General features: G+C 37.5%; 1 protein-coding gene across 12 annotated transcripts in view; it reads left to right on the top strand.

The window, feature by feature from the left end:
- Positions 1–14,736, top strand: part of LOC106879509 (methyltransferase-like protein 25B) — a 143,372-nt gene that overhangs the window by 41,324 nt on the left and 87,312 nt on the right. For all 12 annotated transcript variants that reach the window (XR_016244607.1, XR_016244608.1, XR_016244609.1 and 9 more), the window contains one exon: positions 11,622–11,907. Coding sequence is in view for 9 of the 12 variants with exons in the window: in XM_052974169.2 (XP_052830129.1) it covers positions 11,622–11,907 (286 nt within the window). In the remaining 3 variants the exon portion in view is untranslated. The remainder of the gene's footprint in view (positions 1–11,621; positions 11,908–14,736) is intronic.

Genomic DNA, 14,736 nt, shown 5'->3' on the forward strand with positions numbered 1-14,736 from the left:
AATTCCAGGCAGTGACCTGAATAATAATATCAAAAAATACCTTAGGAATGGGAACCCAGGTTTGAAATTTCCCCCAGACACCTTATGAAGGCTGGAGGTTATATCAGCCTTAACGTGTTAGCAACAAACAAGATGAGGACAAATATCTGTCAAATGTAAATAATGTATTTAATGTTTTGCTATACTGTGCTGTGGTTATCATTTGCCAACATACAGGAGTAGTGGAGATTGACAAGAAACAACTAAAATGGATTACTTATCTCCAGTTACACATTGACAGACTCAGCAAGAGTATTGAACAGCTAGACACTATCATTTAGTTCAAATTGAATCATAAATTCACAAACCACCAGCTGCAACTTTATAAATTATCTAAAGTCTATGGAAACTGTTGACAGGAGGCAAGGTAATTTCTCTTAAACATGAATTGTGAGCAGTAAGTGAACATTTCATTACAAAAAACACCTATTGAAATGAGAAGCCATCAGTCACAAGTTTGCTGGAAACTCACCAGCAGTGTATTGCAGTACAGAAAAACCATGCCATCAAGGTTGTGAAAGTACCTCCCCTGGATGGCCTAGAGTCATTTTGGGGTGGCATCTGGCAAATAAACAAACACAACCTTGATGTAAGGTGGTTAAATGAGCTACAGAAGGAGTACTGTACAAACATCTCTCCTAAAACTTATATTACTGTAGCAAGTCTTAATAAACCTTTATCAGTGGTGATATGATGTCATGGTCAGGTTGATCAAATAGGTAAAGTTATTAGTTTCCTATTGCTTAAAATTCCTGCCCATATTTGAATTCTAACTTTTGTCAAAGAGAAATCTTTCGTGAAATACGGTTCTCAGAATTCAGATATCAGCAGTTATAAAAATCCTGATTTGTTGGTTGTCACTTGATTCCACGACACTCACTTTCCTAAGATTTGGTTATTATGATGCCAAGTCTTTTGTCTAATTCAACAAGGCTATTTTCAATTGTTGTTTAAAACTCTTTGTAGCTTAGTTACAAAAGAATTAGATAATACATGTAAACATTAACCATACAATTTTTATATCGTAACTCTCTACAACAGTCTTCTTTTGGCTTATAAAAATGTACTGTAAATATGAAATGTACGTAAATAAATTAATTTAGTAAATGATTTCTTTATCTTCATTTCTTCAACCTGTTGATGAAATTAATTTTCTGTAACTATTCAAACTGTTATTATAGCAGTGAAAAAGAGTGAGCTTATTTATATTCAACATACATGCACGTTCAGCGTCCTGGTGTACATAACTCACCACAGCGTTTATGTAGTCTGAGCTAGAATTTATGTATGGTGATAAAATACTTATAATTAAGTTATAAGTGACAGATTTATCACCACAGATTCCTACTAAAGAAATATTTATATTCATTATATTTTCAAGTCGAACACATTATAAACAGATTAAATTATCTAATTGTTATAGGTAATTTTCCACTGTTATAAATTGCCACTCATCATTCTTCTCAATACCCACGCCGCTATAAACTGGCGACCAACCGACATGGATTCTGAATTCTACCCAGGAGAATAATCACCATATAAATTGGCAACCCACCGTTATATTACCAATAGAGAAACTCTCCTAATGGTCATTGCAAAACTGCTGAACAGGTTATCATTTGGGAGAGACTTGATAGTTGATTATAGGTATAACAACTCATATTCTACAGGCCAATCCTCATTAACCTGTTCAAAAGAACAATGAATGCTGCCAAGATTGACATACTGGACTGGTTAGCAGTTACATGTACAATACCAGTAGCTAAAAACCAGGAGACGCATGTAACCAAATACTACAGGCTCATAGCATGCTTGAATGTAATGTATTAGTTATACACTATTGCATGAATGCATTCTTACAGGGTCACTGCATAGCACACAGTGCAGTGACTGAAGAACAGGTAGGAGAAAAGAAAGGAGTTTGGGACTGTGCTAAACAACTCTTCATCACCAAATATTTCCTCAGTTGACTACCATATATGAACACTTGTCCTGACCATTTCGCTTCCTTAAGGAAATGAAACAGCACTGTTGAAACCTGCTGATTATATGGCTAGACTAAAAGAAGGCATTTGACTCAGTTTTTTACTTATGGATTATAGAGTCACTATGCCTTACTAAGGTTCCATTATCTTTAAGAGATTAACAACAGCAACATTGTCTAGAGAACTGTTCAGAAGTAAGGCTGCCTCTATAGTAATATTTCAGGTTAATGGCTTATCTGTTATGATTTTAATCCAAGTGATGAACCTTTTTGTCAGTCCTGTTAAGAAAATACAAAGGCTACATTATAGGATCTGTAGATAAAAGAAAAATTAACTTCACCCACACCTGGTCACAAGATTCTCACTGGATATAGGAATGGAGTTTGGTCAAGACAAGTGTTCATATTTGATGGTCAAATGAAAAAAGAATTTGACCAGGCAAGGAATATGAATATCAATGGCCTATGTAGCTTCCTGGTAACCAGTGATGAATGTTATGAATACCTTGGAATTGATGACAGTATTGCATATGTTGGTACTGTGAATAAAGCTAGTGCGTCAAAATACTGCAACAGACTTCAGAAGATATGGAAATCAGAGCTGTCTGCATTCAATAAAACTATATCCCACAATGTTTTTGCAGTGCCAGCATTTGGGATAGTAGACTTGACACTTGAAGAAATCTACAACTTGATCATCAAGAGTAGGAAGATAATAACAATGACTGCTGACTTACATATCAGCAGTGACACTGATAGGATCTATGTTAAATGGAAAAATAGAAGTAGAGGCATAAAATCAGTCCAAATGGCCTTTGAGTGCCACTTCATGTCACTTAGACAATGCGTACTGAACAATAAAGACAGAAGGGAGTATAAAATGTGTATTCTCAACAGTGAAGATAATAACATGAGATTAGACGAAGAACTCCTGAACAAGTACTCTGAGGGTACAGCTATTCCATGTGAACCTGTGGTGGCTGGACTGACTTATGAGGTGGGTACTCAAAAGAAACCAGAACTTTGCAATATTGTTTTGTTCACTTACTTTTACATGCTTACACTTTTATCACCTTCAAAGTATTGTTTATTTGAAGCAATGCGTAAGTCCAGATACATTTTCCACTGTTCAGAGCAGTCCTGGAACTCTTGCAAGGTGATGTTTCTTAATGCCTCTGTTTTTTTCTTCATCTCTTCCATATCTGTAAAACATTTTCCTTCAAGGACTTTTTTCATTTACGGAACAAAAAAAAGTTGCAGTGAGCAAGACTTGGTGAATGGGGGGGGGGGGGGGGGGTCATGCCATTTTGGGTGAAAAACTGTCTCATGCTTAAGGCGGTGTGTGAAGGTACATTGTCATGATGAAACCACCACTCTCCACTTTGTCATAGGTTGAGGCATTTTTGTCTCACCGCATTTCACAAACACTTAAGAACTTCCAAGTAAAATGTTTGGTTAACAGTTTGACCAGGAGGAACACATTCTGTGTAGACAATTTCTTTTGTATCAATGAAACAAATCAGCATTGTTTTCACTTGACACTTGTTTTGTGGGGTGTGGTGACATTGAATGCTTCCATTGATTTCATTGCTGTTTCGTTTCCGGGTCATAGCCATAGCACCAGTTTTCATCATCAGTGATGACTTTTGAAAAATGTCTAGATCAACTTCCAACTATTATTTCATTTCACAACATGCATTCAGTTGTGACTGCTTTTGATCTTCTGTGAGCAAGCAAGGCACAAATTTTGCTGCAATTCTTTTCATTGCAATTTCTCACTCAGAATCTATTGGCAAGAGCTCCAGGACATACCAGTCATGTCAACAAGTTCATCAACTGTTTGGCAATGGTCCTCCAAGATCAGTTCATGAATTTCCATGATATTCTCATTTGTTCAGGAGATTGATGATTGCCCTGAACAAGGTTGGTCTTCAAGCAACAATTGACCATTCTTAAAGTGTGAAAACCACTCATAAACTTGTGTTTTGTTCATGGCAGTGTCCTTGTAAACTGTCTGAAGCATGACAATTGTTTTGGCTGCCATTTTCCCCGCAGAAAACAGAATTTCACAGAAGCATACTGTTCCTTCCTTTCAGCCATTGCAAAAATCGACAAATCAGGGAGAGGCACCGCAAAACAAAGATGCATCATGCGGCAGTACAACTCCAGCTGGTGCTACCATTTGGCAGACTGATACCTGTGGATCACATCAAGTGGTTTCTAGCAGTGAAAATCTGAGCTACAACTGGCTTACCTCACAGAGAACGTTTTCGATTACTTTTGAGTACCCCCTCGTACTAATATTTCTAAGAGAAATATTCATCATACCAGCAGAAAGATATGCATGGTCACATGTACAGTAGACTGGAGAATGCCAGGAAAATTGACAGAAATAGTAACCTCTCTTGGACTGGCAATAATACATCACATCTCATCTAGAACACTATGCTTTTGCTATGCAAGAACAGGAGATAGTTACTAATTACCTGATCAACAAAAGAGATATGGACGCCTCTAAGCCTTCACATTCTGATTGAAAGTCTTGATTATACCATACCAATATAGACAATATCGGCCATATCATCGGTAACTGTCCAAAAACTTCTACAGCATGCTTCTTGCCTTTGAGATATGACAATGTTCTTTTCCACTCTAGGCACAAGCTCTGAAATTTTTGGGTAGCGGGGAGGGGGGCAGTTGATTAGATCAACCCAGTACACAACTGGTACTTAATTTATCGACCCCAAAAGGATGAAAAGCAAAGTCAACCTTGGCGGAATTTGAACTTGTAGAACGACCGTGCGAACCAAAGGAGAAATGGTGACGAATGGAAAACAGGCTCCTTTTAACGCGTCGCACGGTCGACACAAAATATATGAGATATGTTAAAATACTATAACATAGAGAATTCGCATGTGAAATGCGAAGAAGTGCCAGTAAGGAAGAGATAGAGACGCAACCGGTAAAGATGAATAACAGTAAGATTTATTGGAGCATTAAACTGTATGTCTGTGTGTGAGTGTGAATGCGACATAATAAAACACAATATAAGACAGGCCGTCATGTAAACAAAATAGTGTATGTGTACAAATATATGTATGTGAATGCAAGAGATACAGAGTATAGATAAGAGTCAGTAACACGGATAAGAATATACCAGTTCTGTTAAGGTACACAGTAGTTAGATTGTCTGTATATAAGAGGTTTAGGTTGAGGCAGAGCTAAGTTACTTGTTGTGCAGTTGAGGCTTCAATGCCGGGCCAGATTCTTGATATAGATGTTCTTCGCAGGTTGAGTTCTGGCTGTTAATTTCGTGGTGAGGCGATTCACACAAACAGGGTTGAGAAGAGAAGCTGCAGTTGCTTGTGTACGTGGAGAAATCATGTTGACGTTGGCGACGATGCTTGTAGTACGTAGTTGAACGATGCTGTTGATGTCGTCGCTGGAAACTGGCTGGCTGTGTTACGTGTGTGGTCAACGACCAGATCTGTGAGGATCTGAAGCCGCGACGAATTGGCGCGGATAATTTAGGCTATTTATAGGTACAAGGAGGCTCCAGAAACCATCAGAAAAACACTCTCTCATGTGACCTTATTAGTGGCTACGGTTGGTCGGTTTGCGTCCTGGCGCGAACGGACTGGAGGCAAATGCCGGGAAAATAAAAGTCAGTCAGGTGATGACACAGCAAGGCGGGAAAGAGTTGTTTCCTGCTACGTTCGCATTTGTAAATATATAACAGTGAGAGAGGTGGTTTCACTACATTAGCCTCGCACCAGTCGGTTTGTCAACGACAAACGGACGAAACAGGAAATAATAGTAGTGAAAAAATTGAAAGAACGGTTGGTCCTATCGCTGGCATTTAGTCACCATTTAAGTGAAGCTGTGTGAACAGAATCACGTCGGGGTCACCAGTTTGTAGAATGACCGTGCGAATCAAAGGAGAAATGGTGACGAATGGAAAACAGGCTCCTTTTTAACGCGTCACACGCTCGACACAAAATATAATGATATTATGTTATAATACTATAACATAGAGAATTCGCATGTGAAATGCGAAGGAGTGCCAGTAAGGTAAGGATAGAAATGCAACCGATAAAGATGAATAACAGTAAGATTTATTGGAGCATTAAACTGTATGTCTGTGTGTGAGTGTGAAGGCGACATATTAAAACACAATATAAGACAGGCCGTCATGTAAACAGAAGAGTGTGTATACAAATATATGTATGTGAATGCAAGAGATACAGAGGATAGAACAGAGTCAGTAACACGGATAAGAATATACCAGTTCTGTTAAGGTACACAGTAGTTAAAAAGTCTGTATATAAGGCTTGAGGCAGAGCTAAGTCACTTGTCGTGCAGTTGAGGCTTCGATGCCGGGCCGGATTCTTGATACAGATGTTCTTCGCAGGTTGAGTTCTGGCTGTTAATTTCGTGGTGAGGCGATTCACACAAACAGGGTTGAGAAGAGAAGCTGCGGTTGCTTGTGTACGTGGAGAAATCATGTTGACGTTGGCGATGATGCTTGTAGTACGTAGTTGAACGATGCTGTTGATGTCGCTGGAACTGGCTGGTTGGTTGGTGCTGTGTGGTCTACGACCAGATCTTAGAAGATCTGTAGCCGCGACAAATCGGCGCGGATAATTTAGGCTATTTATAGGTACAAGGAGGCTCCAGAGAGCATCAGAAAAACACTCTCTCACGTGACCTTATTAGTGGCTACGGTTGGTCGGTTTGCGTCCTGGCGCGAACAGACTGGAGGTAAATGCCGCGAAAATAAAAGTCAGTCAGGTGATGACACAGCAAGGCGGGAAAGAGTTGTTCCCTGCTACGTTCGCATTTGTAAATAAATAACCGTGAGAGAGGTGGTTTCACTACAAACTCAGAATGTAAAAACAGATGAAATACTACTAAGCATTTCAACCAGCGTGCTAATGTTTCTTATTTCTTTATTGCCCACAAGGGGCTAAACATAGAGGGGACAAACAAGGACAGACAAAAAGATTAAGTTGATTACATCGACCCCAGTGCGTAACTGGTTCTTATTTAATCGACCCCAAAAGGATGAAAGGCAAAGTCAACCTTGGCGGAATTTGAACTCAGAACGTAAAGACAGACAAAATACTGCTAAACATTTTGCCCGATGTGCTAACATTTCTGCCAGCTCGCTGCCTTAATAGACATGATCATGTTACCAAGACAGTTTACAATACTATACACAAGAAGGATTGTTTTAACAGCCATACTAAAGGCACATCAGAATTGGAGAGTAGCCATACCTTTCAAAGTAAAGAATATTGGCAGTCCATTCCAATAAAAACAGCAACCTGACTGTAAGCATAACATGCCAAATATGGTTGTATGAAACAGGGAGTAAAAGCCACACTTTGTTGTAAAGATCAATTGCCCAGTGGATGTGAATAACTCTTCAAAAATTGGGGACATCTATGGGGAATTGAGGAGAAACTTACTGCTTTTATAAGCAGGCTACAGATTTTCACTTGTTCTTATTATCATAGGTGCACTGGTATACTTTGTCCAGTGTGCCTATGATAAAAGAAACAAATCAACAACTGATTTTCATAGAAACCTAGAAGTACTTGGATTCTCCCAAAAGGGACAGAGCAAACTGATGTGTATTTTCCAGATACAGTCGATCTGAGGAACAGAAAAAATTTGTGAAATATTCCAGTGATCCTCTATTTGAGGTGCCTGGGTGAACAATCACATGTATTTATATGGATTACATATCCATGTACACACACAAATAATAATGAAGCACATGCACACACACTTATTTCCATTTCTGTCGACCAAATCCATTCACAGGACTTTGGTTGACTCAAGGATATTGTATAAGTCGTTATCACTAAAGAGTGCTGTAGAAGGGAGACAAGTTTAAACACACAAAAACACCCTTTTTGCTTCATCATTTTCATTTCAAAATACATTTTCCATGGAAAATTATACACCACTAGCAGCAGCACCCAGCATTGCCTGGGAGTGAAATTTTTCTATATATATTGGAAGAAAAAAGTAAAATATGTTGTATAGAAATTTGTTATTCTAAATTCAATTTATTCTTCATTTGGGAAATCAATTCTGAATTCATAATACAAAATAATAATGATAATAATAATAATAATAATAATAATAATAATAATAAACAAAAATACAAAATTTACCACTTTTATGAAAGGAGATAAATTCTACCACATATGTTGAAGGAAATTACGTAAGAGCTTCTGGGTAAACAACATTCTTTGTTTTCTGGTTTGGAGCATAGACGAATAAGTCTTGCAAACTACCTACCCTGGAGCAACCAAAATAAAGGTGACCAATGGAAAAGCAAGCCAGTAGATTTCAAAGACTGACCTTGAGCTTTATTAATAGACATTGCAAAGCAAAGTCACACCAGGAATTGTGTATATATACATGACAACATACCCCTTCACTCATACACACACACACATACATAAATGTATACAAACATACATACAAAAACACGTGTGTGACTAACTACAAATACATAGAACTGAACACGGCGTGCAAAACAAAATGAATAAAAAATTTTTATGGAAATTAACGAAGTGCACAAGTTCAGAATGATATCAAACCTGGTGTGTGTATATGTGAAAGAGAGAGAAACAGATTGAACATTGCAAACAATGTATGAGATAAACATGGAATGAAAAAATTGTATAAATAAAAGCTTGTTAAAAACTATCTTCTACCGAATATTTAAATTTGCAAACTTCGTAAATATTTCTTTCAGTAATTTATCGTAGTTGTTTACAAATAGCGAACATTAAAAAAGAGTGAGAGACTTTGCCGTTTTTACATCAGTACCTGAAGTTGACATTGAGAAACCTTTTTAAAGAAGTAAATCATACATATAAAGCAATATTTTTTATTTAAAAAAAAAAAATCAAATGAAGACCCTATTATATGTCCGAAGTTAAATTATTCATGCATCACAAGTATGGAAGTAATTGGTGAAGCCATTTTCACATGAAAAGCGAATATGCACACATCTCTGTTTTATATATTAGATTTGAAAGTTCTTGATGTGAATCTTCTTCTCGTATAGTTTTGATCAAAATCCAACACCTACGTATCATGCCAGGATCCTTCAATCACCCTGGTATTTTCACCCATTCATAAAGTTTGTCCTGTCTTTTTTTGACTGCTGAACAGTAGCCTTTGTTCTAGTTCAAGGCACTGGGACACTGTAATTTGTGTTGAATATCATGCAGTCATGAAGAGGACATTTGTTGCCTTATTTTTATATTTAAAAAATCAATGGGGGTAGGTCAGATAATCATTATGGAATATAAAAGTGAACATACTTTCTTCAAGATTTTTGTATCATAAGGAAAAATAATTTCTTGCAAATTAAATATGATCATTGCCAAATCTTGCCACAATATGGTGAAAAAGAACAAAGTCAGTAAAGAGGTTGGTACACTGATGCATATTCATGCATGGCGAGAGCAAGAATTCAAGGCTTTAGATATCAAGTTTGAGCCAGAATTTCAAGAAAAGATGAACTAATTACTAAATAAACATATATTTCTATGAAAAAATGCACTAAATTGAGCTACAGGTCTTATAGAGACCAAAATTAGTATGGAATTGTCATACTGAGAATGTTGTTTATTCCCTCTCACTGTGTTTACATGTGGAGAGTGACATCTAAATTTTACCTAGCAGATATTCTTGTACATGTAAATTTTGTTTTTCTTAGAAAAATATTGATCAAATTTCAACAATAAAAATTATATTGTGCAAGGAATATCCTTTTGAATACAGTTGGAAAATTTGTGGTAGTGTTTACATATTCACTTTTGGTTTTCTCTCTCTCTTTCTGTCTCTCTCTCTCTCCTACCAATGAGTTACAGATGTTTTTATTTTATGTTTTAATGCTTAAAGCAAAGAATTGGTTTTCAAATTTTGTTTGTTTTGTAATCTAGGTCTACATACAATTCTGAAAAAGATATCTGGTGATCATGGGATGTGCTAGAAAAACCAGCTAAATCTCCCTTAAAACATATTTTTTATTTGAAAATAGTTTCAAAATTTTCCCTTTTTTACTGGAAAGGTTTCTCCCATCATTTTTAAGTGCATAGTGTAAAAAAATTGGTCAAAATCAGTCTGGAGATATGGCAGGAAGGAGGTGAGGATCATAAATTTTCCAAGATTTTTTTCATAAAAGCCTTAGCCCCAACATTCTCAAGGTTGTAATGAAAAAAAATTGGGAAAATCCTTGTCAAAACAGAGAAAATGCAACCTATGTGGGTATCCTGATCCACAATTCTGCCATTTATAGCCATTTTTAATAGATCATTAAAAAAAGTTTTGAAATGGTGTCATGTCCCAAAATCTCATTTATTTATCTCCATACCTACTACAAATGTGCCAAAACCCAAATGCCTGTGGCTTGTACTTTGTGGTTTAACTAGGTCTGAAAACATCTCAAAATCAACTGTTTCTTACATGTAACAAGATAGGCTTTATATAAATATTTTTTAAATTGCCAAAAAATTGTCTACTTTCCAAAAACCTGAAAAAAAATGGGCAACTATTATACCATGTCGCTATTAATTTGTGCAATTGAAGATAATTGTCACCTCAGTGAATTATTCATTTAGGCCAATTAGGCAAGACATGGCCTATTCAAATTGTCATATTTTCAATAATATTAATCCAAATTTCATAAATGAAGTATCAGAATGTTTCTTTTTGGATGTTCTCCATGAAAATGTACAGTAGAAATTACATTTAAATATTTTCGAAAATTCATAGTGATACCTGCTTATAGACTGCATTTTTACTGTAAATGACTCCTCATTCAATGGTTGCTTAATTCTCCAGGCTTACATGGCTCGTTTCCAGCCTCACAGCCTAATATTGTTCCTTGCTATTCCTTTTTGTGCACGTCCTTCAGTCTCTCATAAATCATTGGATATCTATGTATCATGTTACATCATTATAATAACATCAATTGGTATATGAATTAAAAAAAAGTGATTTGTATTATTTATGGTAACTTTCTTTGTAAGATGTACATCTGTTCTGGTATGGTGATGTATGAATGGATATTATATGTTCAGTGAGAACTTGTGGCTGCTAGAGGGTAGCAGAAAGTACACAGTGCAATATTAAGATATGAAAACTTGGGATCAGCTAAAAAGATTAAACCTAGAGATACACTCCTCAACATGAGATAATGCAAGCTAGCATAGAATGAGGACTCTTGTCCTATATATATATGCCAATATAGAAAAGTGGATTATAATTTAATGAGTTAGAGGAAGTTTTTGAAATCATGCTTTCTTACATCACACATAGCTCAATAAAACATACATCAGTATCTCAATATGTCAATAAAACAAACATCTGTAACTCAACACATTTGAGTTTCCTTTCACTCTTTGTAAAAACACTTCTTACAGTTAAAAAAAGATTTATTAATATAAGTTGATGACAAAATTCACTTATTATTATAAAGATGTTGGTTGTTTCTTTGTATTACTTTTATTCACAAGTACATTTATAACATAATGTACTAATACAAAACTTTTTTTGTTTTCAACAGGATAATATTACCTTTGTCTCTCTTGGCCTGTCGTTCATGCATCCAAAGTTTGTCATTGAAAAGGACTATCGCATCAGATAAAGGACTTAGTTATGTACTTGAAGCCCTTACTTCAAATACATATCAGAAAATATCAGCTCACCTGCCTACAATGTATCATGTGACTGATGACCCTACAATTATTTCAGACATCAAGTGCAGTGGAGGTCAGTATGTATCATTGGATGCATACTATCGGAAACATGTAAAGCCTAAAAAGCAACACGAAATCCATCAAATGTCAAAGGTATATGCTCACATTTTCTTTTTCGTTTGTGTGACTATGTATGCATGTGCGTTATATAAATACACACACACCCCACTTACATAGAGAATTCTTGAGATTATCTTCCCTACTCAATTGCCATTTGGTAATTGTGGTGGCAGCTGTTCAGGTGCAATAAACACTGTAAACAAACAGGAAACAACCTCTGTCTCATTCCAGGGAGAAAAACTAGACGTAGTTGATAGCTTCTGCTATCTGGGTGACCAAGTTAGTAGTGGGGGTGTGTGCGCTGAAAGTGTAGCTGCTAGAATAAGAATAGCTTGGGCAAAGTTCAGAGAGCTCTTACCTCTGCTGGCGACAAAGGGACTCTCACTCAGAGTAAAAGGCAGACTGTATGACGCATGCGTACGAACAGCCATGCTTCATGGCAGTGAAACATGGGCTGTGACTGCTGAGGACATGCGTAAGCTCGCAAGGAATGAAGCCAGTATGCTCCGCTGGATGTGTAATGTCAGTGTGCATACCCGACAGAGTGTAAGTATCTTGAGAGAAAAGCTGAACATAAGAAGCATCAGTTGTGGTGTGCAAGAGAGGCGATTGCGCTGGTATGGACATGTGGTGACAATGGACAGGGATAGCTGCATGAAAAAGTGCCACACCCTAACAGTTGAGGGAACCTGTGGAAGAGGTAGGCCCAAGAAGACCTGGGCTGAGGTGGTGAGGCAAGACCTTTGAACATTGGGCCTCACTGAGGCGATGACTTCTGACCGAGACCTTTGGAAATGTGCTGTGCGTGAGAAGACCCGGCAAGCCAAGTGAGACCTAAATCCAAGGCCTCTGCCAGGGTTGTAGCCAGCCCACTCATGCGTACCTTTCCTACATTGGACACTAAACTCCGCTTGCGAAGACTTGTTGAGGCAAGTGAAATCGAACTAAATTCGACGACTGGCACCCGTGCCAATGTCGTCTCCTTTATTGGACACGAAACTCAGCTTGCGAAGACTTATTGGGGCAAGCGAATAGCAAAATCAGGATAGCACCAGTGCTCAGCGTCGCCTCTCTGGCACTTGTGCCCGTGACATGTGTAAGGATTTTCGAGCGTGACATTGCCAGTACCGCCTGACTGGCCTTCGTAGGATTTTCGAGCGAGATCGTTGCCAGTGCCCCTGGACTGGCTCTTGTGTGGGTGGCACATAAAATACACCATTTTGAGCGTGGCCGTTGCCAGTACCGCCTGACTGGCTTTCGTAGTATTTTCAAGCGAGATCGTTGCCAGTGCTCCTGGACTGGCTCTTGTGCGGGCGGCACATAAAATACACCATTTTGAGCGTGGCCGTTGCCAGTACCGCCTGACTGGCATTCGTGCAGGTGACACGTAAAAGCACCCATTACACTCTCTGAGTGGTTGGCGTTACTGAAATGTAATGTATTTCCAAACAAATAGCTTTGGAAGAGGATTTGTATTAAAGTATCAAGGACATATCCTGGAGGCTTAATAAACATCAGTCCACCATACAAGATAATCTTCAGCAGATTGGGACAGTGTATTGAGAAGAGAAGTGGGTGCCTCAAGATCTTTCTTCTGAGAATAAAGCAGTGCGTTCAGTAACTTGCAATAATTTGCAATCAGGAATTAAATACCTTTTGTTAATCAAATTTTAAAGGTGATGAAAAATGAAAAGTCTGTACCACAATAAACATAGGAAGTAGTTGGTATCACTAAATGAAAATCCAGTTTCAACACTGAAACCAGATCTACCCACAAAAAAGATATTGCTATGTGTTTGGTAGAATACATCAGGTCTTGTTCACTTCAAATTATTGGAACAAGAATAAAGCATCATTCCAGCATTTTATTGTCAGGTACTTGAATTTGTCAGTCAAGTTTTGCTCAAGATACAACCAGCTCTAGTCATTAGAAAAGGAGTTATCATGCAACATGATAATGCAAGGCTACATCCTGTGAAGATAACCCAAGTAAAGTTAAATTCATTAGGTTGAAAACTCTACCTCACCCTCCCTACTCACCAGACCTAACACCATCAGATATTCACTTATTTATGTCACTTGAATGCTTTACCCATGGAAAAACATTTAGAAGGAAGGGCAATGTTCAAACAGCACTCCAAGCATTTTTGTCTTCTAAAGAACTTAATTTTGATGTATGAGGAATGAGAAAGCTATGATAGCAATTATATTTTTTTTAAATAAATGTATTTGTGATATATTTTATGTTGACTGGAACTCATTACCTGAAATTACTTTTCGGCATGCCTCATGTGTGCTTGTGTGTGTGTGTGTGTGTGTGTGTATGTATGTGGTATGATCAATAAATATCCAGACTGTTGCCATAGTAACAAAGCTAAAGCACACGGTGTGAAGCCACTTGACACTGATTGACCTTGAATTCTGCTGTGCATGTGCATTAAGGTTTAACATTCTAGCTAACTTCTGCTATTTACAGCAGTGCTTGGAAGGAAGGTGTGTAGCGTGTCATCATCGCATTGACTGTGACAGAGAAAGTTGAGCAGAGAATCTGCATCAAATTTTGCCAAAAGTTTGGCGATACCTGCTTAGAAGCTTATACAAAGCTTTCAAAAAGTTTTCATTATTCTTAACACAATCATGGAGACCTTGTACAACTGAAAGTGTCTTCTTGGTCACCTGAAAGCAGTTTTGGCATAAACTTGGTAGACATGCATCTCATACTCAAATCTTCAGTGATGATGAACTGAACTGAACCATAAGTAATCTGCACATCTTCTGATAACTCACGGAGTGTGATATGACAATTTCCCTTCATACTTGCAATCACATCTGTGATATTTTTCTCAGTTCTGCTGGTTGTCG

The sequence above is a fragment of the Octopus bimaculoides genome, chromosome 16, assembly GCF_046866305.1.
Source record: "Octopus bimaculoides isolate indiv1 chromosome 16, ASM4686630v1, whole genome shotgun sequence".
NCBI lineage: Eukaryota > Metazoa > Mollusca > Cephalopoda > Octopoda > Octopodidae > Octopus > Octopus bimaculoides.